The sequence below is a fragment of the Lampetra fluviatilis genome, chromosome 27, assembly GCF_964198595.1.
Source record: "Lampetra fluviatilis chromosome 27, kcLamFluv1.1, whole genome shotgun sequence".
Lineage (NCBI taxonomy): Eukaryota > Metazoa > Chordata > Hyperoartia > Petromyzontiformes > Petromyzontidae > Lampetra > Lampetra fluviatilis.
The window spans coordinates 6,688,381-6,714,852 of NC_136301.1; the positions used below are offsets into that span (position 1 = coordinate 6,688,381).

Below are 26,472 nucleotides of genomic sequence, written 5' to 3' on the forward strand. Positions count from 1 at the left end.
CACGAGGAAATTTATAGCAGCCAAATACTCTGAACGCACATTTACAAATCTCGAGGGACAAACCGGAGGACCCGGAGAAAAATCCACACGACCACAGGGAGAACATGCAAACTCCAAATATGCAGGCGTCGGGGTCGAAATCAGAATCGAACCCACGACCTCCTGCATACCAGGCGAGGTAGTTAACATCTTGCCACCGTGGCGCCCTCTGTGCTGTTGCTGAAGAATGCATAGTAATATTGACAAGCAACAAGGGGAAGGTGTAGTCACAAGCATGCTGGTCCAGTCACCATCACCTCCACGGCAATGCGTCGTAGACATGCACACCAGGTGCTACTTTCCTTTTTCGCAATTATATTTCGATCGCGATGAAGTATGTTCACCAGCGAGATAAACCATGCCCATGTGGAACTCTCACAGACAGCAGTGCACCATGCCATGTCGGGAAATCGACTCTAGAAGGTGACATCATTGGACTACTTCCCAGATCTTTATTAAGGGACCACTTAGCCACACTGCGTATGCTGCGCTCTGTCAAGTGGCTCGCCATAGATGTTCGTCGTGTGGCAGTCAAATTGAAATGCTTAACTCTCAGATGGTGATTTAAAGCTTTCGTGACTGCAGGGATTCATCTTCTTGGTTTTTTCGGTAAAGTCACGTAGAAGGGAAGTAATAAACTAATAAAAAAATAATAAAAAATAATAAAAATAAAACATATTTTATTATGTTTTATTTTTATTATTTTATTACTTCCCTTCTACGTGACTTTACCCAAAAAACCAAGAAGATCTCAGATGGTGGTCATTTTGTTGTACAGTCCAGCTCATTGCTCCGTCACCTCTGGGCCACCCAGTCAATTATTCTTTTTTTACCGAGTGGACATAGAAGCTATCAGGTATCGATACCAAACAACACGGATGTTTATGGTTAGGAATCGGATCTGCGTTGCTGCGATTGTAACAGAGTGCACCCAGGCACATCTACACACACATATAATATCACACGAGCACATGCACACGCAATTTAACGGGGAAACAAAAGTTCAAATGCTCAGATTACTTGTTGATAGTGCAATACAAAGGAATTTATAAATTAAAACTAACAAAAATATTTCTGGTAGCTAACTGCCCCCCCCCCATCCCCCGCAATCCTCCACAATCTCACCGTGCCGCCGCTGTCACGGTTGCCATCATGATTAACTTCTTGGTTCTTTCGGTAAAGTCACGTGACTTTACCGAAAGAACCAAGAAGATGAATCCCTGCAGTCACGAAAGCTTTAAATCGAAATCATGATTATCATTGGCGTGTAAAGGCGGCTCTACCCCCCAGTGACACTCTTCATGTTACCCAGCAGGAACGATAGTTATACCCTGCTGTGCTTTAGCACACAACCTGACGTATGAACAAGAAATATGCACGCATTTCACTTTAAAACGAGTGCTTAATTTGACTATCGGGGAGTTAAAATAAATAACTGTATTTTTTTATGTTACCAGGTAAGGCCCACTGAACTATTAGCTCTTTTTCAGAAGTGCCTTGGCTACAAATGATAGGCAAACTCCAAATATACAGCAGCAGGCATCGTCAGGGTCGGCATGGAACACACGACCTCCTGCACACCAGGCGAGGGAGTTAACATCTCCTAGCCACTGTGATGATGATGAGCGACAGGGACACGCAAACTCCAAATATACAGCAGCAGGCATCGTCAGGGTAGGCATGGAACCCACGACCTCCTGCACACCAGGCGAGGGAGTAAACATCTCCTAGCCACCGTGACACTCCGTAATTGCGCCCTTCATAAAAATGCTTCAAGCCAAGGTGGAACGAACCACCACATTTACCACTCGGAAGACCCACTGAAAACAGAATTGGTCACTCGTAATTGGCTTCGTTTGAAGCAGGATCTCCTGTATTAAGCAGCGTTGACAATGTCTGTACAATAAAGTACATGCATAATGAAAAGCACTGGCATCTGAGCCAATACGATGTGAGGCAGATATTTAAATGCGCAAACCAAACTGGTAGATATTTTATCAGCACATTTAGGGCCGAGTCTCCATTTAAGATGTTGCAGTGTGCCTGTACAGCCAGCCTTTCGTCAGAATCTGCAATGTGTCATCAAGACATCAGAGCTAATTCTTTGGCTATTGCACATTGTATAAAAACAATTTGTGCGGCCTCTTGCCAATTTATAATGGCTATGGCTGGTGATGTCGCAGCTTATGAGTGTCTTTCTTCCTGAACCGGAACTGAAGGGTATGGAGGATGAATCTACTGTTAGCGTTGTGTTTTTTAACAGCTCCCACCAGAAATCCCCTACAAATCAGAAGTCCGCTCACCCAACCCCAACCCACGAGGCAGAAATTGCATGACCAAGGCCACTGGTTTCTATCATCGGGTCGTGATGATTCTATGAAACCCAATGTGCAAGCCCTAACTTAAAGAGTTTTTTACGTGACAGCTACTCCAGAATGCGACCTTTGCCTTCTGTACCTATGGACATCACTAACTTGTTGAGTTAGTGATCACAGAACACGATTGGGTGATCAGACCACTGAACCGTTCGCTTTGGAGAAACTCCATAGCCTCAACCGCACAAAAGGTGCTGCAAGTTTTCTTCTATCGTTCTTCCTGGTGGCTTTTGGAAGGCAGTCCACCGTGTGCCACAAACCGGCACCCTACGAGTATCGTGTCAAATCCTCCCCTGGTATGGGGAAGTGTGCCGAGAGGCTGATGAACATCTCTTCAGCACTGGCAGGTTTACCACGGAGCACATGGGTTTGCCGACCTCTCTATGCTAATGCCCATAGGCCAATCGCGAGCATTGAAAGGCAGGAACACGACAGCATCGCTGCACCTGGTGATATCATGTTATCTTAGGCATATGATGAAGGGCATATGTTTCCTCTGAGAAAGGTAACATAAAAATAAGAACGAATCTTTGTTGATAGCCAGTGGGCTTGCAAAGTACCAGTGGGCTTGCGAAGGTACTTTGCAAGCCCACTGGATATCAACAAAGATTCGTTCATGAAGCCATCCATATATAGAGACACAGACACAATTTCAACCCAGAAGATGGGTACAAACCGAGCAATCATTGGAAAGACGTTATCAACCAGTTTAAGTCATAACTGGCTATGATGTTCCCATCCTACCACCTTCCGAAGTTAGTTGTGCTTCACGCCCATTTCACAAGCTTCACACCAACACAGTCACTTCGCGTGGCGCCGACCCCTCGGTTGCGGCTCTGAGATTTCCCATTAACATGCTAATCTCTCATTAACATGCTAATTTTCACCTGGCAGTCCTTTGCTTGGTGGAAAACCAACCACCGGCGGGTTGGCTGCCCACCACTTACATTTTCATTGGCTGCTGACATTTGGGCGACGCCCATTTCAAACCCTGAAAATAGTTTGCCTTTGGAAGCCAACCCACCTTTTCCTGAAGATGACCACTTGTGTTGCGATCGAAGCGTCATAGTTTTTTTTTTACTTATCTACGTGACTTTACCGAAAGACCCAAAGAATAAGTGAAATTATCATTTGTCACTCCACGCACGAGGACCAATCATATAATTAGTATATGCAGTATATGCGCTATTTTAAGAGTGCAAGCCTATCGCTAATGCGAGATGTTCCATAAACACGGCCTGCAGTAGTTTTGCAGTAGGGGGAGATGATTGTTACATGTTCCCCCAATCGAGTCATATTGCGGGTAACCTTTCAAACGTATCAAATGCGCACCATGACACTTGCACATATGGCCTACTCACATATGGCCTACACAGATGCAGCGTCCGGGCTGAACAGAGCACGCTCGTCATTGCAGATAAGAAACCACATGTGAAACTTGTTACCCACAGCACACCGTTGCTTGACATTGCTGTAAACAAGAGGCAATCTCGGTGCGTGCCAAAGTATCAGAGATTAACCCTTTCCCATTCTGAGAAGTCTGCAAGTTGCAGGGTGCGTGTCCCATTCACCGCCAAATCCTGGAACGCACAAGCGGCTAAGTGTTAATTTTATGTAGAGCCACTAAGCGCCGTTGTTTTTAAAGACACTGTACTCACCGGAAAGAACTGTAGCGACACGACCACACTCTATGATAGCTGGCGCCAAACTGTGCCACATGCCCTCCTGCAATGCTTTGTGGGAGCCTCGTACGTGTACGCCATCGGAACAGAACTTTATCGGTATGTCTTCAGGTCGGAAGACGTACCGAGGGCTTCCACAAGGCCATGCGGTGGTAGTGCTTAGATGGGGTTCGCAATTTGAATCCAGCAAACAGCCCTGGTTATTTGTTAGCGCAGTGGACGTTTAAGATCCCTTGACATCATTATGAAGGCCATTGTTTGCACAAACTACCCGTAAATTACTTGAGTGCAATTACACGTGGTAATCCATAATAGGTTTTATGGGCTGGATCGTGTAAATATAAATGTGCTGTCAAACCCACCGCCACCGACACAGCCAATTAGTAAGGTTTGTCACGGTAAATAAAACATGCCAATTTGTTACTAGTTCAGCACACACCTGGTGTGTTGGAGAGTAAATCCACAACATTTATAACTCGAGTACCATGACTGTTCCGTCGGTATTTACAACCAGCCTCATCAGGTGACAGCCAGAGTTGTGGAGAAATCCTCCTGTTTCGGTTTTAGAGGGATAAATGTGATGTCGTCACTTGTAACACCGTCCCTGCTGTGAAACCATTGCAGACCACTGTCTGTGGAACAAATCGCCTTCGCGAGCACCCTGCGCTATTAGAATGCCGCGAATATCAAATGCACTCAACTATATTTCGATTTAAAGCTTTCGTGACTGCAGGGATTCATCTTCTTGGTTCTTTCGGTAAAGTCACGTAGAAGGGAAGTAACTTCCCTTCTACGTGACTTTACCGAAAGAACAAGTCACGTAGAAGGGAAGTAACTTCCCTTCTACGTGACTTTACCGAAAGAACCAAAAAGAACACTCAACTATAATCAATCCGATTGTTAACCGGGAAAAAACCACACACACACACACAACATCCTCACCCGGTTGCGGAGAAACTTGCGCATGTCACTGTGCTGCCGGGAACACTCGGTGAGCAGATTGACAACTGGGGTGAGGTTCTCTTTCAAACGATGGCCCTGGTAGACGGAAATAAAAGGGACACCAAGGCAGCCAGAACATTCGTAGCCATTCATCAGCATACACAAGTGTAAGCAAAATATCCCACAAACACCACCTGTCGCCACAAGTCAGACCACCATTCTCACCAACGAACGGGGTGGTCCAATTACAAACATCACTCACCCGATTTAAAATACACCCTCTTACTTAAATCTTCTCAACATGCGATTGAATACCTTGAAAGCGATGGCTTCGTATATCTCACAGAGGCGAGCGTTGAAAGGTTTAATGCGTGTTGAGATCAGTGGCACACTTGGTAGCAGAGGCTTTGAAATGAAATGTTCTCAATAATTTCCACCTGATTTTTTTGAGGGGTCTCTCGAATAAAATCATCCTGTATTGTTTATACGTGAAGGAAACTCACACAATCAGTGGTAGAAAGTCAGATTAAGAGTGACAACTTTCTCATACGACGCTTAAAATGCAACAGAAATCAAGGCGCACTTCGCACATCGCACGACAACCTGCACGTCAACAGCGATGAACACAAACGCAATTTATCATCACTGTGATTGAGACATTTTAATTACGAGTACAACCGTGAGAAAGACGCAGCAATTCACGTCGTTTTACATCACTGCTCCAGAGAGCTTCCCGTAGTAAGTAAAAAAAACAATTGTGGTAAAATCTGGACATTGATCACTTTTATTATTTAAAGGGGCACAAAATGTCTCTTTACGCTCACCACTCCCCGGTGTGAGAACCGAGGATGAGCAGTAATTGCTCCGCTCCACACCATCAGGGCTGAGGAATTATCAGTGCGTACCCCCTTAAGTGTTGTGTTCATTGCACGCGCTGAATAATTAACTCAACTACAGACTGTCCTTGCCTGAACTGTGTCTTCTGCGCTCGGTAAGGGCCTTTATCTCACATCAATTTTGTTTAGCAGTGAGGGACGCGAAACCAAATATTTGAAAAATCCCACCCGGAAGTGGCTTCACACAGCCAGACAGGAATCCTACACATTTCTGGAATGGCAGCACAACAGCAAAAAAAAAAACGGAATGGTGCTGGTACACAACCTATTATATGTAACCGTCACGGTATTAATTGAATAAAATTTTTGGATTTAAAGCTTTCGTGACTGCAGGGATTCATCTTCTTGGTAATTTCGGTAAAGTCATGTAGAAGGGAAATAATAAAATAATAAAAATAAAACATAATAAAATAATTCTCACGACGTTTCGGCCAAAGCGCAAGCAGCCGTCCTCAGGTGAAGAACAGGTCTGTCGGGAAGACAGCGTCCTACGCATTTCACAAGTAGTACTAATCCCATATCTGCATTTCCCATAAATATGCTAAATTCCTCTTGATATGCAAATTATTTTGTCAAGGCGCTCTTCCCCCTCCAACCCAGCTTAAATATACGCTCCAAGCCTGGTGGTGTTTCATTCAGACGCTGTCTTTCCGACAGACCTGTTCTTCACCTGAGGACGGCTGCTTGCGTTGTGGCCGAAACGTCGTGAGAATTATTTTATGAAGTTTTATTTTTATTATTTCCCTTCTACGTGACTTTACCGAAATAACCAAGAAAATTAAATTTAAGTTTACGTATTTTTGTTGCGGCACAGCCAACTTTTGTTACTAGAAACTTAAATACAATTTAATATTACGTACATGCACCGTTTTCGATTTCTTACGTAACGCGATTGTTTTCGCTCCAACTTATATATTTATTTATTTTTGCTAATTGCACCAATGGTTGTACTTAAAAAAATATTTTAAATAAATTGCTCTCGTCATTTTAGTGACCCAGGTTCGCTCTTGCAAATGAGACTTATCCTGGTTTTTTTAGCACTCTCCAGTTTAAAATGAAAAACAAAAACTGAGACTTGTTTACACTATTAGCCACGCTCACCCGGTCGAGGCGTTTCTCCATGAAGCCCAGCAGGGCCACCGGCACGTCCATGTTGCGCCCATTGTACTCTGCCGAGCCGGGTCGCACGGGGGGTGACAGCAGCTCCTCCAGCGAAGAGGGTGGCAGGTTCGTCAGGAGGTTCACTGTATGCCTGCGGTCATAATAATTATTTTGTTTCAAAAGTAATTTCTTTAACACGTAGGCTTTCGCGACCAATATTATTCATAATCAACGTTTTTGGGTTTAGATCGCGTTATTTATTAACGTGTCGTAACCCTCCACCACCCGACACGGCCAATCAGTAAAAAAGTGTCACGTTGACAAAAGACAAATAGTTCACTGCTTTAGCCCACCGGTGTGTTGAAGCGTGAAACCACAACATTTACAATTTGAGTAGCACGACGTTTCGCTGGTAATTGCATCCAGCATCATCGGGCAATTACCAGCGAAACGTCGTACTCAAATTGTAAATGTTGTGGTTTCACGCTTCAACACACCGGTGGGCTAAAGCAGTGAACTATTTGTCTTTTGTCAACGTGACACTTTTTTACTGATTGGCCATGTCGGGTGGTGGAGGGTTACGACACATTTATAAATAACGCGATCTAGACCCAAAAACGTTGATTATGAGTAATTTCTTTAGAACAACTTTTGTTTTTAGTTTGTTGTCCTTCCCCCGCACCTACGATTCGCACCGTTGGCTACGTACGGTGCGCGAAAGAAGTCCAATGCACGTAAATACAACGAGATGGATTCCCAAGCTGTAACCGCTGCCGCACGACACCAGTGTTAGAACGAGCTCCCTTTCTGCTCAAGGTTTGTGATGCCTTTCTCCTTATTCACTCCGCTTCCTTCTCACCCTTGACATATATACATGTCTTGAATTGTTCAGCAAACTTGTTGTTGCACGTAACTTTCGTTTGTATATAATGTGCAAAACTGTAAAAAAATCTCCGAGGGAAGGTAAGATTCTTGTAACACGAACGTAACAGTAAACCTTAACGGATACGTTATTTAACTGTTACCGATAACCAGGTCGTATGGCAAACGCAATCCGTGCATGCACAGGCAGCCACGCATAATCATAGAGACGGTGAAGGCAAGATAACGAACCCATGAAATTCCTCCGTCCGGTCCTCCCCATCTGCAGTGGCCATGAGGCAGCGACGAAGAATCGAGACGAGGCCGCAATACTGTGCGGCGTCCTCCTGCAAAATCAGGCACACCAGGGGACAGATCCATACACACACACAAAGACAAAGATCGCCCATATAGCCTTGACGGACTGTTGGGGCAAGTGTTGTTAGCGAGCGCCTATTAAGGCCGGCATGGCACACGGAGGGGTGGGTGGCCAGCACCACGGCCGGTCCACCTTTGTCTCCCCAGTGGCGATGTTTACACAACGCACCAGGTACTCATTTGAGGCCGAGTCGACCTAGTGGAGGCGCAGGACCGGTTCAGACAATCGTCACTGGTGTTGGCCATGAGCGGGAATCGAACTGGGCTCACCGGGTTCGTAGCGCTGTGCGCTAACCGCGACACAACACACACACACCAGGACAATCCACGTCGGGCTGTTAAGAGACACGAGTGCACTAGTTTGGGCATGTGTGCGTTCGCACACACACATTTTTGGGCAACGCATGCAAATGGCAGAATTACCAATGATAAGCACAAGGTCAAGAATCAAAACATGAGCTGCGAGGGTTCTAGAGCAATACACTCAACGTCCACCAAGCCACTGGACGCACACAACAATAATTTGCCACTAAGTGGTAGTGACGTGACTGCAGCACTTTCTCCATGGTAGGGGCACTTTGAGGCCACTTGAGGGCCATTCAAGGCTAGCTTCCGAAAGTTGATGGAAAAGACACGTGTGTTTAAGGGTTTCCGAAACTCGCAGTCAAAGGCTGCCGATGTTCTTTGTCTCCGTCGTAACACCCATTAATACCAAACGACCCCTTACGTACTGAATGGCTTATCTGCCCGCTGATGTATGGTAGGTCCATCTCACGTGGTATGGAAGCATGGGAATCTTTTCTTTCTCTGAGAAAGCTGCAACACACCTCCTCTATTTGCAAGGGCCTGCGGTGAACTTGGACCTGGTATACACGACTGAAGCAGCCACAGAGGTGGCAGTTCAAAGACCTTTCAGCTCCAGCTTGAAATGATAAAGTTCTTATTTTCAGCATTGAACAGCGAGGCAAGAGCAGGCTACTGCGGGCTTCAATTGGGTAGCTGAATGGTTGCCGACTCCCACAATGGAAGAAGATCGGGCACAGATAACAAACCGATCGTCGGTACACAGATGGCATATGCACAAAGACAAAGATCCTCCGTATAGCCTTTCAACAGACTATTGTGGGGCCAGTGCTGTTAGCGAGCCCCTATTAAGGCCGGCACGGCACACGAGGGGGGTGGGTGGCCAGCCCACGCCCGGCCGCCTTTGTCTCCCTAGTGGCGATGTTTACCACACACCGCACCAGTAACTCATTTGAGGCCGAGTCGATTGACGTGAGCGGGAATCGAACTCCGGTCACCGGGTTCATAGCACAGCGTGCTAGCCACTACACCACCGCTCCCCACTGGCATATTCACAAATACACACACAACCAGTACGCATGCAAACACCTACAATGGGGCATTGCGGTTTACTCTTTCCAGTTCAGTTCAAATGCGAAACCAGATAGAGGTCAAAATCCACAATTTCATGCATTCCTTAGCTGGAAGTTCACATCAGCATGGCTAAAACTGCATGGCCCTGTATTATTTAATAATTGAACACAGACAGCTCTGCATAAAATGACGCAAAAAAAAACCCCACAGCAGCCAGTAAAAGCTGACATCCAGAAATATTTTAAATGAATTAATAAATAAAGTCGGGCTTGCGAAGCCACACGGGGTGAATGGCGTGTTCGTGTTTAAGTTGCAAAAGTTCTTATCGTCTTGCGTGCTTAGACTTGTGCTCTGCAATCTGCCACTGACCCAACTACACGCCTCATTTAGGAGAGCCGCCAGGACTTGATATGTGTAAGATATGCGTCGCGCTCCACGCATCTCACTCTGTTCAGTCGCCTTTATAAGATGCACCACTTGTTTTGCAAGGGAATGACGAAGGGTGGTGGCCATGGTCCCAACAAGGTCATTGATTTACTAAAAATGTGACGATGCTGCGTTGGTAATGGCGCACAAAGCACAATTAACAAAACAAGCTCAACGCATTCATCTGTAACACTACCTTCAAAGGACGTCAACTAGATCATAGATTATCCGGCGGTTTCGGGGAGGGGGTGCCGGATTTTTTTTTTAAACGTCGGAAAATCGCATCATTATTTAAAGGAGCTTATTTTTTTCGGTGTTGTGCAACGTTTTTTGTGTTTTAACTTTGTTTACTATATGAAATTGGTGTAAATAAACAAAGGCAAAAAAAAATTCCTAAAGTAAAAAGTAACCGTATTAACTGGACCGTACTTACCACTCCAATAGAAAACTCTGCATGGGGTGATGTGCGCAGTACTTTGCTTTTGTTTCAACGACCACGTGTTTGACGATCGCCGAACTTACGCGAACGCCGAATTACACAACGCACTTTTCGCCGGATCGCACGGTGTATATTTTCTGTTTTCATCCCTGTAGTTGTTAAGTCATGAAAAATGTATGCGCGTGCAGTATTTCACTGTTCAAGTTGTATGTCGTGTATAATGTGCTGTATATATTTGACACCGAAATCAAGCATAGCTTGATTATGTAGACTAGCCGTGTCAAGCCGCACCTTACCATAATAATATAAAAAAGGGGGCCTGTCCCAGCCCATCCCCCCCCCCTCAACCAGTATATATACAGGGTAGTATCTCTTGGAATCTCTCATTTACTTGATACAGCTATCGTGCTGTGACGGTTCCACCTGAAGACGGAAGCTTGTGTTGCATCCGAAACGTCGTGATTTTTATTTTATTTTACTTTCATTAATTTTAATTTTTTACCTACGTGACTTTACCGGAAAAAACCTAAGAATATGAATCCTTGCAGTCACGAAAGCTTCAAATCTAGAATCAAGCATAGCTACTTTTTTGTCACGCACATGGTGCCAAACGCCGGACTGGTGTACAGCCTTTGGAGCGGTTCTGCCGGATACGATCGGGACTGCCAGATAATCGCGCGACGGATAATCGATGATCAACTGTATATTTCCTTTGATGACAGTGTTTGTAATTTTCAAGGGCAGGATATCAAGGCGCAGCCGAGGTATGAAGAGTATCCAGTACGAGGGCATGGAAGCGGCTTCGCTGCTTTTTGCAGATGACATTGTACTCTTTTGCCTCGTCAATCTGTGATCTCCAGCGTGCACTTGAACGGTTTGATGCCGAGTGTTAAGCGGCTGGGATGAAGATCAGCACCTTCAAATCTGAGGTCAAGGTTCACTCCCGGGAGATGGTGGATTGTTTTCTCAAGGTGAGGGGGGAACAGCTGCCCTCAGTGGAGGAGTCTCTTCCGCGAGTGATGGTAAGTGGGAGCGGGAGATCGACCGGCGGATCGGTGCGGCGTACGCAGTCTTGAGTGCACCGTACCGTTCCGTGGTAGTAAAGCGGTAGCTGAGTTCTCAAACAAAGCTCACGGTTTACAAGTCGATCTACATTCCCACCCTCAGCTATGATCTTGAGCTTTGGGTAATGACCGAAAGGATGAGATCGCAGGTACAAGGGGCCGAAATGAGGTTTCTCCGCAGGGTTGCCGGTCTCACTCTCCTTGATCGGATGAGGAGCTCAGTAATCCGGAAGAGCCTCAGGGTCGAGCCGCTGCTCCTCTGGATCGAGAGGAGCCAGTTGAGGTGGTTCGGGCACCCGGCAAGGATGCCCCCCGGTAGACTCCCCCTGGAACTCTACTGGGCAGCACGTCCCACTGGGCAAAGACCCCGGGGCCGGCCCAGGACACGCTGGGGGGATGACGTCGCTCAGCTGGCCTGGGAACGCCTGGGAATTCCCCAAGAAGAGCTAGAGTGTGTATAGTAGTGCATAGTATAGTGTAGTGTATAGCGTAGTAGTGTATAGTGTAGTAGTGCTGGTCTCTGTCGCCAGGGAAAGCGAGGTCTGGACCGCCACTACTCAACATGCTGCTGCTGCTGCCGCCGCGACCCTCACCAGGACAAGCGGATTGAGAAACGGACGAACAAACGCACGGCAGTGTTATTGACCAATGCGTTGCACTTTTTGTTACATGGGAGAGGTAGGTGGCCGGGCAGCTGCGGGACCGTTCACCCCATCCACATTCACTCATTGGGGAGCGCAGAGACTGTTGGCCAATCATTCACCTCAAAGCCACCATTCCTGCACTCAGAACACAGCTTCGTTTTTGTCTTTTCCCGTTCATGCGATTTCTCAAATAACTACCGTCTAAAAAAATGTTTGTTCGTGTGAATGGCATCAATTTAAAACAGGAGCCCGTTGGATATGTTTTTAGATTTCCCATTCAGACGTAGAATATGCCCTAAACAGTTATGTTTTCATCAGTTTTTTTTTTATACATCTGAACCCATCTGTTTTGGGAGTTTCAAGCTGTTGTGCGTGCCAGGTTTGGTGATATCGTTTGTTGCGTACATGTTGACGGCTGGTTTGAATTTAGTTCACAATACTGAACCTTGTATACAAAAAAATCTGCAAGTGAAGTGGCAATCGTGAAGCACTCTCAGAAATAACTCAAACATAGGGTACACACAAGTCACTGTCTGCCCTCTGCTGGACAAAACAGTCTTCTTATTTTGGATTGGCTGATGTAGACGCAGAGCAATAACGACAATTTCACATCCTGGTAGTCAAGCCAGATAACCACATCCGGTGCAGCGGAGTGTATCGCTGCAATGTCTCCTTCGTATTTGTGGATTGGGCATTGGATGACCACAGTCGCACATTGGAGGGTTTTTAATTGTCCATTTGCGCATCAGGTAGTCGCATCAGCCATGGTTTGTACGGATGTGGTTTAGGGTGGACCATGAGCTTCGTGGAAGATACACTATCTAACACAATTTTTGTTCCTGGGTAGTAAGTGTTATTTCCTAATTGCTTATGCCTAAAAAGTATAGCAAATGGCTATTATTCCACACAAACTTTGCTTTTGTGACCAGGACAGTGATATTTAGAAATTGACCTATTTTCAAAGAGAAAACGGGCGAATTTGTCTTTTCGTTCACATCAAGTCATAAAAAATATATGAATCTAAATTAACTTGTATTTATACCAAAGTAATACAAAAATGACTACAAAAGATTTAGAAGCGAGTAGTTTTTCGAGATTTACGATAAAACTGTAAATCACTTTCATGAATCAGCCCCCAAATGTATTCTCCCATTATGTTCTCGTTATACTGTCCTTGGTAGCGGCGTTCAAAGTCCAGTATATTCTGGTGGAAGCGCTCGCCTTGCTCCTCCGAGTACGCTCCCATGTAATCCTTGAATTTATCAAGATGACCATCAAGGATATGGTCTTTGAGGGACATCCTACAGCCCATTGTGCCATAGTTATTCACCAGTCTCAACCAGCTCCACATAGTTTTCGACCTTGTGATCGTCCAGGAAGCCACAAACCACTGCGACAAAGCTGTTGCAAGCCGCTTTCTCCTCACTAATGAGCTTTTTGGAGAATTCATTGCACTCCAGGATCTTCTTTATCTGTGGTCCAACGAAGCCACCGGCTTTGACCTTTGCCTCAGACAGCTTAGGGAAGAAGTCTTGAAGGCACTTGAAGGCTGCCGACTCCTTATCTACAGCTTTGACAAAAAATTTATGAGGCCCAATTTGATGTGCAGTGGTGGCATCAGCACCTTCCAGGGGTCCACCAGTGGTTCCCAATTGACGTTCCTCCCCACAGAGAACTCGGTCCGCTGTGGCCAGTCCTGACTGTGGTAGTCCCTGTTGTCCCAAAGGCAAAGATAGCAGGGAAACTTGGTAAAACCGCCTTGGAGACCCATCAGGAATGCCACCATTGTAAAGTCTCCGATGAACTCCCAGCCGTACTCACATTTCAAGGCGTCCAGCAAGGTCTTGATGCTGTTGTAATACTCTGAGGGGCACTGAGTGAGCCAGGGGAAGAGACGGGTACTTGTTTACCATTATGGAGCAGCACGGCTTTGAGGCTCCTGGATGAGCTGTCAATGAAGAGGCGCCACTCATTTTGGTTACAGGCGATTCCGATTGCCTCGACCAGACTGGTCACATTGTGGCAGAAGCAGAGCCCATCTTGATGGGTGAAGAAGCTGCAAAAAGGTTGGTGATGCTTCCTCTGATATGCGACTTGCACACTTTCATCCAACAAGTTCCACTGCTTGAGCCGAGACGTCAAAAGCTCAGCATTGGACTTGGTGAGACCAAGATCTCTAATCAAGTCGTTGATGTCTTTTTGGATGGGGTAGTATGAGTTTCTCTCCTCAGCTCCAGGTCTGAAATGGTCATCTGTATCTACAACGTCTTCCTCACTCTCTGACTTGCTGCTCTCTTCTAAAGACGGCTGCTCTCTCTTTGGAGGAGTGGGTACGGAGAGCTCATGGCAGTGTGGCACCGGGGCGATGGATGAAGGTCCGGATACGTGATAGCAGGTGCATTCTTGCCAGTCCGACGTTTGGAAGGGTCCACCATGCAGAAGTAGCAGTTGGCTTGAGTGGTCAGTGGGTTCACGCCAAATTCCTGGGATAGCAAACTTCATGGCTCTCTTTTCCACTACAAAAATACATTTATTTCCCCCTACAAAAATACATTTATTTCCCCCATGACTAATCTGTAAAAGATTCTCGCAACATTTTTCAGAAATATTTTCAAATTAACATTGAAAATTGTAAAACATAATTTTTTTTTTTTTTACAATTTTCTAAATTTTATAACATAAAATTCCGAGCAACAATTGTCCATCTTACCTTCCAGAGTTTTTTGCATTGCTTACAGGTGAAATGAGGTGCCCAGGGTTTGCCTTGATCCCCGACAGGCATGCCGAAATATGCCTTGTAGGCCTCACACATCTAAGCAGATGCTTCCACAGAGTACTTTTTCGCTATTGTCTTGATAAATTGGCCGCCGACATAGCAAAATGCGTCTGCCGGATGCTTGCAGCCTCTTGATTGAATCTCGGAAAAATGCAGATATGTATCCACTTAGGCAGCTGGAACTAAAATGAACTGGTGGGCTTAAAGGCCCCTGTATTTATACTACTATTTCTTTTACTGGAAAGTTCGATAATGTTCGAGAAGTTACTCCAAATTTACTCAGCACTGAATCTATCTGGAATGTTCTGGAAAATAGGTACATTTCAAAATATCAGTCCTGGTCACACAAGCAAAGTTTGTGGGGAATAATAGCCATTTTCTGTACTTTTGAGGCATAAGCAATTAGGAAATAAAACTTACTACCCAGGAACAAAAAAAATAAACAATTGTTACACAGTCTTATAAACCAGGGATGACACAATAGCCAAATCTGCAAAGCAATCTAAATAATAAGCATTTTTTTTTTTGGAGATCTCCTCATAGATCACTCCACCACTCTCAACAAATGCGGTGTCATTTGAAAGGTTATGACATGAACCACGAAATAAATTGATACGTTGAGTCTGGACATCACATCAAAAAGCACGGCTGGCTCAATGCCAGAGCAAAATCTTCACTCGAGCAACTATCATGATCGAAACGAATTTTATCCGTAATTCAACTAAACTTGTATATCCTCCAAAGTCGGGTGGCTTTCCCAGAGAGTAAGATTTCGGGATAATAGGATAACAGCAGCTCTACCGAAATGGATTAGTCATTAAGATAATGGACGTAACGTTCCATAGATAACCGAATGATGGCAGTAACAAGAGGCAGGGTGACAGGACCAAACGTATAATCTACAATAGTTTCAGGGTAGAATTCATAACCCACCGATATGGGGGGGGGGGGGGGGGGGTCAAGTGCCCGACCAAGTGACACACATAAGAGGGCTGCGCCTGACCACGTACGTACAAAGGTGGCACCCACTCACCTCATCTACCTTTCTGCGGCTGCAGTCGTAGGTGACGTTGAAGAGAATCTTGAGAATCTCCATGGCCCTCTCTACGTCTTGCCGGGACAGGTGGCAGTTAGTCCCGTACAACGGCGCGCCCTCGTCATCCCCGAGCCCAACCTCTTCGCTTCCTCCTCTGTCATCGCTGCAAGCTGCGGCCGGAGAGCTCGCTGACGCAGAGCAGGGCGGCGGCGTCTGCGGCAGCAGCGCCGCCGTCTCGTGGATATCGCGCAGGCTCATCCCGGTGCCGTTGCCCACGGCCGTCGCCGACGACGACGACGACGACGAGGCGGAGGAAGGGCAGGAGTTGCTCAGCGGGGGCGACAGGGTGCAGGGCTCGGGCGGGTCGAGCGAGGGCGGCGCCAGCATGGACTCGAGGGCCTCGGTGAGGAGGGCGAGGCCGCGCAGCTCGCGAGAGACGCGCGCTCGCACGCCCAGCCGCAGCGCCGTGATCAGGAAGAGGAGGCGCAGGTCGAAGAACCTGCGAGTCCCCCGACGGCGAGAGTCACATTCTTAGGTTTTTTCGGTAAAGTCACGTAGGTAAAACATTAAAATTAATAAAAGTAAAATAAAATAAAAATCACGACGTTTCGGAGGCAACACAAGCTTCCGTCTTCAGGTGGAACCGTCACAGCCACGACAGCTGTATCAAGTAAATGAGAGATTGCAGGAGCTACCACTCCGTTTATATAATGGTTGGAGAAGGGGGGGGGGTAAGGGCCAAGTACAGCACACTTTTTTATTCATATGGTAAGGTGAGGCTTAAGAGGGTGAGCCTTTGTTATGGAGAGGTACGGTTTGTGACTCAACCTGTGACAAGGAGAAAATAACTAAACATGGTAAACCTGTAATAGTTGTCTGTCAAATAAGATTGGCCAAATAAGTGTAGTTAAATCTTTTTTGCATGGTTAATCACATCTTTCCAATGAGAGTCATGTAAATCATCGGAACACAAATTAAGCACGGGCACACAAGTACAAAAACTACTTTGTATCAGCAAACCCAATGTATTAATTAACATTGTAACTTGTTTTACGATTGAGAACCAAAGGGGTGCAAGGTTGCAGTAAAGGTTAGGAATCACTGCCCTAGAACAAGTGGATTAATTTCCATCTGCAATTCTACCCCGGTACGGGTATGGAGTGTTACCTCCCATCCGCTGGGTACTCCGGTTTTCTCTCACATGTATACACACTCGTTAAGGGAACTGGCCAAACGACATCCCAACACAGGGGCCCCAGTGCTTGGGCAAACGTTTGCACCGTTTCTGGCTGCATTCCCACTTTTCCGTTACAAATTTGTGTCAATGTTTTGTTTTAATTTTATTCGCAGCGTAGGTAAATTAGCAGCTGTGACGATGTCCTCACTGTCTAAAACATTGTACTCCCTCTTTTTCAGAGCCAGATATTTTCAACCGAAGTTCTGTCCACACCACTCATAAGCGGATACACCTGTGACACTTTCCACAAGGCGAGACCTGTAAGCTTGAAAAAGCAAGGTCAACAGTAACACAAACAGGGTTGATAAGCTCTTGTGAACTGTATTTGTGCTAAAGCAGCATGCTTCTGTGCACTTGAGCATTAATGAGGCTGAGGTGTTTCATATACCCATTCCAGGCCAAATCTCTCAACAAAATGTGTTTTCAGCCAATGCATTAATACATGTGGGAGGAAACCAGAGCACCCGGGGAAAACATACAGATGGAACAGATGTAGTTTAACACGGAGGCTTTCACAAATCTGGCTGTCGCCTGATGAAGCTCATTGTAATTACTGGCGATACGTCGTACTCAAGACTGTAAATGTTGTCGATTTACTCTCCGACACACCGGTGTGCTCTAATAGTAATGCATTAGCATGATCTGTTTACGTGACAAATCTTACTAATTGGCTGTCGGATGGTGGCGGGGGGTTTAACGACACATTTATATTTATGTGATCTATCCCCAAAAAAACCTCTATGATGGAATAGACGTAGATGAATGCATGTGTGTAAACCACCAACCCTTGCTCCGTCTAGTGCTGAATTATGGATGAGTGCCACCACCGCCTGTAAAGGGAGTCCTGACTATTAACTAATTTAGTGAAATTGAAAATAAATTGTACAGTAGTGTATGTTCTGTGGTAATATTAAACAAATTACAAATCATAAACCCAGAGAGTCACATACATGCACATATTTGCAATTTTTTTACTGTGTTTGGTAAAAAAAAAATACACCGACGTCGTCGTTGTTAGCATTGTGGAACTATTATCAGTCGCAGCCTTGACGTGACCATATCCCTGCATGCGTGCCAATGTGTTGTGCAATGTTAGCTGGAAAAAAAGACACCATCTACTAAAAAATAAATTAATGTATGGCTTGGCAGCACCCATAATCGCCATACGTTCTCACGAGGCCGTACAGAGACGCCTTCTCTGGAAAGCCAACCCACCTCGACTGTCCTCCTATGGGGCGCCACGGTGCCTCGGAGATGTTAACTACCTCGCATGGTATACAGGAGGTCGTGGGGTCGATCCCGACTGACGACGCCTGCTGAAAATTTGGAGTTTTGCATGTCTCTCTCCCCGTGGATTTTTCTCCGGGTCCTCTGGTTTTTTCCCTCCACATTTGTCATCATGCATTTTAGAATGTACGACTGCTCTACATTTCCACGTGATAAGCCGCTTCATTGAACGTTCATTAGTGATGGCCAGGTCGCTCTGAAAAAAAATTGCTACTATATACCTCAGTGGTGGACATTACCTGGTAAAATAAAATACAAATGTAGAGGGAGTTGAGTTTCAATAATGCAATGGCAACTCTGCCTTGAACTGATCTGTAGATTGCACTGGCAAGCAGAGATACTGCTGTAACACCAGTTGACAATGTTTTTATTCGCTACTTCTTGTCATTCTATCGTTTTCTTCTCTCTCCCCCCACCACCAACCCCCACCAACGCAGAGGGCCGAACTATTCACAGAGAGGCCCTCAGCATTTGTGCGAATAAACAAAGCTTGCATGTATTACGTGAAGTAAACATTTAGTGTGCATAAAGGACCACATGAAGGCTGATTATGAGAAACATTTGACGAGAGAGTGGAAGTTGTTTTTGTGGCGTCATATTTCGGGATATTGTGTCATGTTACCCATGCGTCTTGCTTCACCCCTGTATCCAGTCAGATAGCAAACTGGGATGTAACAAGAAGGCATGAAACGATGATACAACAAACTGTCAAGATTCGATCAAGTAATCGATTATCTTATAGTTTTTTTTTTCCGTCTTACGTTTGGTCTCATTCACTCTATTGCCGTCGATGTAATTTTAGGATTAAAAAAATATAACTTTCATTTATTATTATCAATAACTTTCATGTAGCACGTCATCTCATACAGGCAATATTTGGTTATTATAACAGTAATCGTTAATCGGTAAACCGTTACCTGCCTAATGTCATCGTCGGCCTGTAACTTCCCCACTTACTAGCTTACTGTGGAGAAGCAAGATATGTTCAGAATCAGAATCCGATGAGCCATAAAGCTCTTTTTCACAGATGATCAGAGTGCAAGCTCCAGTGCGTGCGTGCGTTCTTACCGGACGTCGTGCGTGAGCGCGGCAGACATCTTCAGCCGGCTGACAATTCCGGACTCGAGACGCAGCTCCTCCGAGTAGCGCTGTGCAGCGGGGCTGTTGAACACCACGTTACACAGGCACTTCAGCGCCTCCGTCATGGTCTCTGTGTCTGGTAGCTGAAACCAAGGATGGGAGACAGAAGTTGCCCGGATCCGAAAGTAACCATCGTCGTCGTCGTCATGATCATCACTAAGATAAGACATCATCAGTCACCATCATCGGGCATTGTTTGAGAACTGTGTCTAATCATATTTTTTTGGCTCTTTTTTCAAATTTGGGCATCGCCCGATGATGCTGGATGTAATTACCAGCGAAACGTCGTACTCAAATGGTAAATGTTGTGGATTTATTTTCCAACACACCAGTGGGCTGAAGTAGTAACTAATTGGCATTTTGCTTACGTGACAAATCCCTTACTGTTTGGCTGTCGGGTGGTGGAGGGTTACGACACATTTATACTTACGCGATCTAAGCCAAAAACCTTTATAATGAATAATATTGGTCGCGAAAGCCTACGTGTGAAACCGTTCTTTTCTTCGTTACATTTTTAGGGAATGTCGTGCGAGGCGGAGGGAGTCACCACCTCGCACACGGACGCGGTGGGAGAGTACGTGAGGCCCGCGTGGCGCGCCAGCACACCAAGGCCTTGCTCGGTGGCGAGCGACCCCAGCGCCGTCTTGTCACGCGACAGCACGCGCAGGCTCTCGAGGGCGCTTGCTTGGCAAGCCGGCTGAACGTCTCGGCGTAGGAAGCAGAGCACCGCCTCACACAGCGTCTACGCACGCACACAAGAATCCCCCACCTGTTATAGCCGTACAGACTCTTGGGGCAAGGTCTGCGAGAGAGGACGTATTAAGGCCAGCAAGGCGCACGGGGTGATGTGGCAAAAAAACCACGAGCAGTCACCTTTTGTAGTGATAGTAATGCTATACTGCACTACAAAAACATTAATGTAAAAAATTACAGCACCATATTTAACTAGGCTGGAATATATTAACATTCATTACTTGTTGTTCGAGACCTGTGTCTAATAATATTCTTTTGGCTCTTTTTCTAATTTGGGATTTAAAAGAATATCACCTTTAAGTGTGAAATGTAAATTGTTAGTATGCAAAGCACTCACAACTGCAACAAATTATTGGCATTATGTAAGCGTGTACATTGTTTTAGTGTATCCTCACCTCCCGCAAATCTTTGTCACTTTCAGAAAACATGAACGTCTGTGAATGCTGGAAGGAGAAAAAAACAAAGTCAATAAATGAGCCATTGTGACGTTCATGAGTAAAGTTGATCTCACTTGCTCCACCTCCACGGTGGATGTGTTCTTGGGCGTTCCCTCAATTTACTGCCACTGTGCCATCGGTCTCTACTGGACATCTGTGAAAAAGAGCTTTATAGCTTATTGTATTCCTCCAGTATAAGTATAAATACATATTCTGATTCTGTCTTGAACGCTGACCACGATACTCTCGTGCAAATTTTTCTGTGCCCAAGCCCACTTGCTTTCCTTGAAATTCAACGTGAGGGTCTCTAACTCACGTTTGTGCTCCAATCCATGTGTTCCTCTCAGTCTCTCGGTGTTATTCCAACAATTACACTTGCCCGAGCTTCTTTGCGCACTTGTCAGCTTTTGGTCCATTTTGTGTTAACGGCCATGAGCGTGACCCATATATCGCAGCAGGTAATATACATCGATTTCAAATGCTCTTCTTTGAACACACCACTGCTTTCTTCAACCTATTCATTTCATCAGTTTGATCCCAGTCCTGCTTCAATGACTGCCCTATGAATTCCAGGTTATAGGTGTATTCCAGTTCTGTCCCTCCAAAAAACATCAATTGGTTAGCTAACTTGTTGTACAATATTTTTTATTTTGTACCTATTTATCTTGAGCCCCCACTGTGCAACCTTCTAAATAAAGTTGTTCCATCATCTAGTTTAGAACATTCGCATTGCATGCTATAATACATACATCAACAAATCAAAGATGTTAATGTTTTCTCCATTTATATATACACACACATTTACCTATGACAATATTCAGAAAATATCATACCATGTCACTGTCAATAACCCCCCGGTGTCTTTGTCCAATTCCCATAAAAAATGTATATTCATTACATTCTTCATAAAATCCCAGTGTAGCAGTTCCATTTTAGGAAGAAAAAAAATGTGGTTTCCATATATTTCATTATTCTTGACATTTTGTTATATTGTAAGGTGATGTTAAAGATGAACATGGTGAATAGCTTTGATTTGTGCAGAGTTGTTAAACATTCATAAGAAGAAACATCATTATTAACCACAGCTTTCTCAGACAAACGTGGCATTTAAATGTACCACGTGACATTCTCATGCTCCTGTAGCATGAAGCACAAGACAAACGGTACAATTTTATTGCATGCAACTTCGTCTCATTAAATATATATATTTTTAATCACCGGCTGTGAACATGGTGCAATCCATGTGCCCTGCACACTATTTGCAGATCCACTCCAAGAAAGGATGCTCCCTGCAACAGCATGGCACCAAGCTGCATGACCCAAGCCACACCCAGAGCCTGTGCTGCCACCCAGAAAGCCCTTACGCAAGCCACAAGACTGCACAAAACATGGCAGCACACGGCTGTTGGCAACTGTTAAAATAATTGTCTTGCAAGCGGCAAGGCCCTACCGTTTAAGACACCAGCAAATTTTAAGTCGTTGTGCCGAGGCATATTAAGTGCAAAACAAAGCTGCGCCGAAAAACATCGTTACAATCAATTGGTAGCCCAAACCCTACCATGAACCCTTTGTTGCCCATGCAAAGCTATGGCGCGCCCATTAATGCACACAATACCAAGCCCTATGGGCTCCAAAACCTACTGTGATTGGCGGCAGCAGCAGTAATGCCCAGAGCAGAATTTTCTCTGCAGCTCTAGCATCGAGGTCACTGAGTGAAGGGACATGGGGATTGTCTTTCTCTAGAGTACTTGGCATTACACAGGTGCCACTGTACAATCCCCTTAGCAGTTAAACACAAGCATTAATAAGCCGCCCCATGCGGCTTGCAGTGTGGCCATCTAAATAAATCCCTGAATATTATGCCCACAGCACAGCCTGGAACAATGCATGCAGAATATGTTAACCATTATACAATAGTTACAGCTAGTTATTCATTCATCATCATAAGACAATCACTCCACCGCTGGATGAAGGCCTCCCCAAGTCGTCACCAATTCCTCTCACAATAAAACCCGAATCAACCTCATACCTGCACAGGAGATTTCATCGTTCCATCTCCTCTTGGGTGATAGTCCTCTCCCCCCTATACTCCTGCCTTCAATCATCATTCCTTCTAACACCCTTACTGCCCAATGATCTCAAAACCAAGTCCTCCTCTTTTTGGTCTCTCAATGTAGTTAATTGTGCACTTTTCAGTTTATTTCATACCATTTTTTATTAATCATGTTTGTGGCATTTTTTATTGCCGAGGTATTATATTTGGCTATCCAACACAGAAATTCATCCTGAACATGTATTGCAATATTCTTGGTTCTTTCGGTAAAGACACGTAGAAGGGAAATAATACAATAATAAAAATAAAACAATGAAATTCTCACGACGTTTCGATTGCAACACAAGCAATCATCATCAGGTGTGAAAACCATATGAATCCCTGCAGTCACGAAAGCTTTAAATCTAAATGTATTGCAATATTATAACAATGCACAATACATTCATTTTAACATCTTACTATTGAGGCATGCTAGACACTAGACATTCAACAGAATTAATCTCAAACTATCACAATCTGCATTTGCATTGTACATAGTTTAACTGCCCCAATCATTACTGCATCGCCATAATTGCGCCATTAAAGCAATAAGTAGTGAATAATGTTATCAAGACCACGTTTCAAATAAAATTGCAACTATTTTGTTTGCCGAGGCACACACCTGTAACACAGCTCTTAGGAGGCAATCGGTTGATTAATCACTAAGGACATAATATGCAAAACGCCTACACACAGGCTGGGTCACTTAGTGGCCAGTAGTGGCAGTATACAAAGTGCTCATGGACCCAAATGGTCCTCCGTGGGGGTTCTCTGGTGCTCAGGTTACTATCTCCCACGTGGCAAAACCAGTTATTTTAAGATTAATTTTCCAATCATTGTATCTGAATTCATAGGAAGGGTTTAATCAAAGTATGCTAGTATAACCCGGTTACGTAACATAGTTCTTATATATTTTTATAACTTTTGTATGCATCTTACTTGCATAGTATTCGTATTGCTGCACAATGATATAGGTGGGTATTGTATTTTGCATTTAGCATGTTTATGCATTTGTATATAGCGTGCTGTTATTTATAATGTACATTTACAAGTTATATTTGTGTATGTTGCCGGTGGTTCACAGGACAGAGCACTGAGTCGCGTGTGTCGTAAGACCCTCCGCCACCCGACCGGGCACAATCGCCACACACCACGCAACGGCGAACGTCGGGGGTGGGCGCAGAGGGCGTGGGTAGCCTTCAATCCAGCTCATTAACCTTTACTGCAGCCTCGTATGTTAACAAACACATAGGGGATAATTGGTTTTTTACCCTTCTATCTGGCAACAAAACTGACACCTTTTTTTACACGGTGTCATGTTTACATAGACCACAATACCTGCAGTCATAATGCATTATGACTGTGGTCTATGTAAACATAAAAAAGGTGTCAGTTTTGTTGCCAGATAGAAGGGTAAAAAAACAATTATATTTTTTTACTGGCAAATGAGGTTCCAATGAAACACATAGGGGGTTTGATGAAACGAAGTTGTAACTTACCTCGCCCTTGCTAAATTTGTGCGTTTCGACGATTTACCTTCTAGCAGCAACAACAAAAACCCGGCCACGTCTCGCACCCCCAGGGAGTAAGCGTGCACCCCCCCCAGGATGAGAAAAACCACTGGGATAGAGACAACGGTGGACGCTCAGTGAGGGAGGGATGAATGGGAGTGGAGTGGGAAAGTCGCTGCTGCTGCTGCCTCACCACGCAATTGAATCCCTGCAGCGCCTTGAGCACCGCGTTCTGATCGCCGCCTTTCACCACCTCCACCACCGCATCAAGCTCCGAAGCTTGCATTGTTGTCTTCGCTGCTGCTGCTGCTAATCTATAACGATGTTGTTGTTGTTATTAAGTGCGTGTTGTTGTTGTTAACTGAGGCGCGCGAAGCGGGCGCGAAATCAGCGCGGCGCCGCCTTCTCTTGCAGTCTATTTACACCGGAAGTGAACCCAGCACCCACTTCCGGTTCCGAGCTGACTCCTCCCACGATCGCCGCCGCTTCCCCCGAACGCTGCGATAACCCGGAAATAGTTCCAGAATTTATTCAAATGAGTCTGGGTTGAAGGGGGGTGGGGGTGATGGGGGATAGAGGGGAGGGGTGTTGGGGGATAGAGGGGAGGGGTGTTGGGGGAGAGGGGGGAGGGGTGATGGGGGATAGAGGGGAGGGGTGTTGGGGGATAGAGGGGAGGGGTGTTGGGGGAGAGGGGGGAGGGGTGTTGGGGGAGAGAGGGGAGGGGTGTTGGGGGAGAGAGGGGAGGGGTGTTGGGGGAGAGAGGGGAGGGGTGATGGGGGAGAGAGGGGAGGGGTGTTGGGGGAGAGAGGGGAGGGGTGTTGGGGGAGAGAGGGGAGGGGTGTTGGGGGAGAGAGGGGAGGGGTGATGGGGGATAGAGGGGAGGGGTGTTGGGGGAGAGAGGGGAGGGGTGTTGGGGGAGAGAGGGGAGGGGTGATGGGGGATAGAGGGGAGGGGTGTTGGGGGAGAGGGGAGGAGTGTTGGGGGGGAGAGGGGAGGGGTGTTGGGGGAGAGACGGGAGGGGTGTTGGGGGATATAGGGGCGGGGTGTTGTGGGGAGAGGGGAGGGGTGTTGGGGGGGAGAGGGGAGGGGTATTGGGGGATAGAGGGGAGGGGTATTGGGGGATAGAGGGGAGGGGTATTGGGGGATAGAGCGGAGGGGTGTTGTGGGGAGAGGGGAGGGGTGTTGGGGATAGAGGGGAGGGGTGATGGGGATAGAGGGGAGGGGTGTTGGGGGATAGAGGGGAGGGGTGTTGGGGGATAGAGGGGAGGGGTGTTGGGGGAGAGAGGGGAGGGGTGTTGGGGGAGAGAGGGGAGGGGTGTTGGGGGATAGAGGGGAGGGGTGATGGGGGATAGAGGGGAGGGGTGTTGGGGGAGAGAGGGGAGGGGTGTTGGGGGAGAGAGGGGAGGGGTGTTGGGGGATAGAGGGGAGGGGTGTTGGGGGAGAGAGGGGAGGGGTGTTGGGGGAGAGAGGGGAGGGGTGTTGGGGGATAGAGGGGAGGGGTGTTGGGGGATAGAGGGGAGGGGTGTTGGGGGAGAGAGGGGAGGGGTGTTGGGGGAGAGAGGGGAGGGGTGTTGGGGGATAGAGGGGAGGGGTGTTGGGGGATAGAGGGGAGGGGTGTTGGGGGAGAGAGGGGAGGGGTGATGGGGGGGAGAGGGAAGGGGTGTTGGGGGAGAGAGGGGAGGGGTGATGGGGGGGAGAGGGAAGGGGTGTTGGGGGAGAGAGGGGAGGGGTGTTGGGGGAGAGAGGGGAGGGGTGTTGGGGGATAGAGGGGAGGGGTGATGGGGGATAGAGGGGAGGGGTGTTGGGGGATAGAGGGGAGGGGTATTGGGGGATAGAGGGGAGGGGTGTTGGGGGAGAGAGGGGAGGGGTGATGGGGGGGAGAGGGAAGGGGTGTTGGGGGATAGAGAGGGGTATTGGGGGATAGAGGGGAGGGGTATTGGGGGATAGAGGGGAGGGGTGTTGGGGGATAGAGGGGAGGG

The 26,472-nt window shown here is 46.4% G+C and overlaps 1 protein-coding gene across 2 annotated transcripts in view; it reads right to left on the minus strand.

The window, feature by feature from the left end:
• The window catches only part of RIC8A (RIC8 guanine nucleotide exchange factor A), a 38,425-nt gene extending 13,486 nt beyond the window's left edge, over positions 1-24,939 (minus strand). Inside the window, exons 1-8 of one of the 2 annotated variants that reach the window (XM_078869152.1) lie at positions 24,687-24,939; positions 20,849-20,896; positions 20,251-20,442; positions 19,629-19,783; positions 16,043-16,535; positions 8,149-8,243; positions 7,036-7,186; positions 5,039-5,134 (exon numbers count right to left, since the gene is read on the minus strand). In XM_078869152.1, coding sequence (XP_078725278.1) covers positions 5,039-5,134; positions 7,036-7,186; positions 8,149-8,243; positions 16,043-16,535; positions 19,629-19,783; positions 20,251-20,442; positions 20,849-20,896; positions 24,687-24,779 — 1,323 coding nt within the window. In that variant the 5' untranslated portion in view covers positions 24,780-24,939. Of the gene's footprint in view, positions 1-5,038; positions 5,135-7,035; positions 7,187-8,148; positions 8,244-16,033; positions 16,536-19,628; positions 19,784-20,250; positions 20,443-20,848; positions 20,897-24,686 lie in introns of both variants that reach the window. The other variant, XM_078869151.1, reaches the window with a different exon arrangement.
• Positions 24,940-26,472: the final 1,533 nt, after the last annotated feature.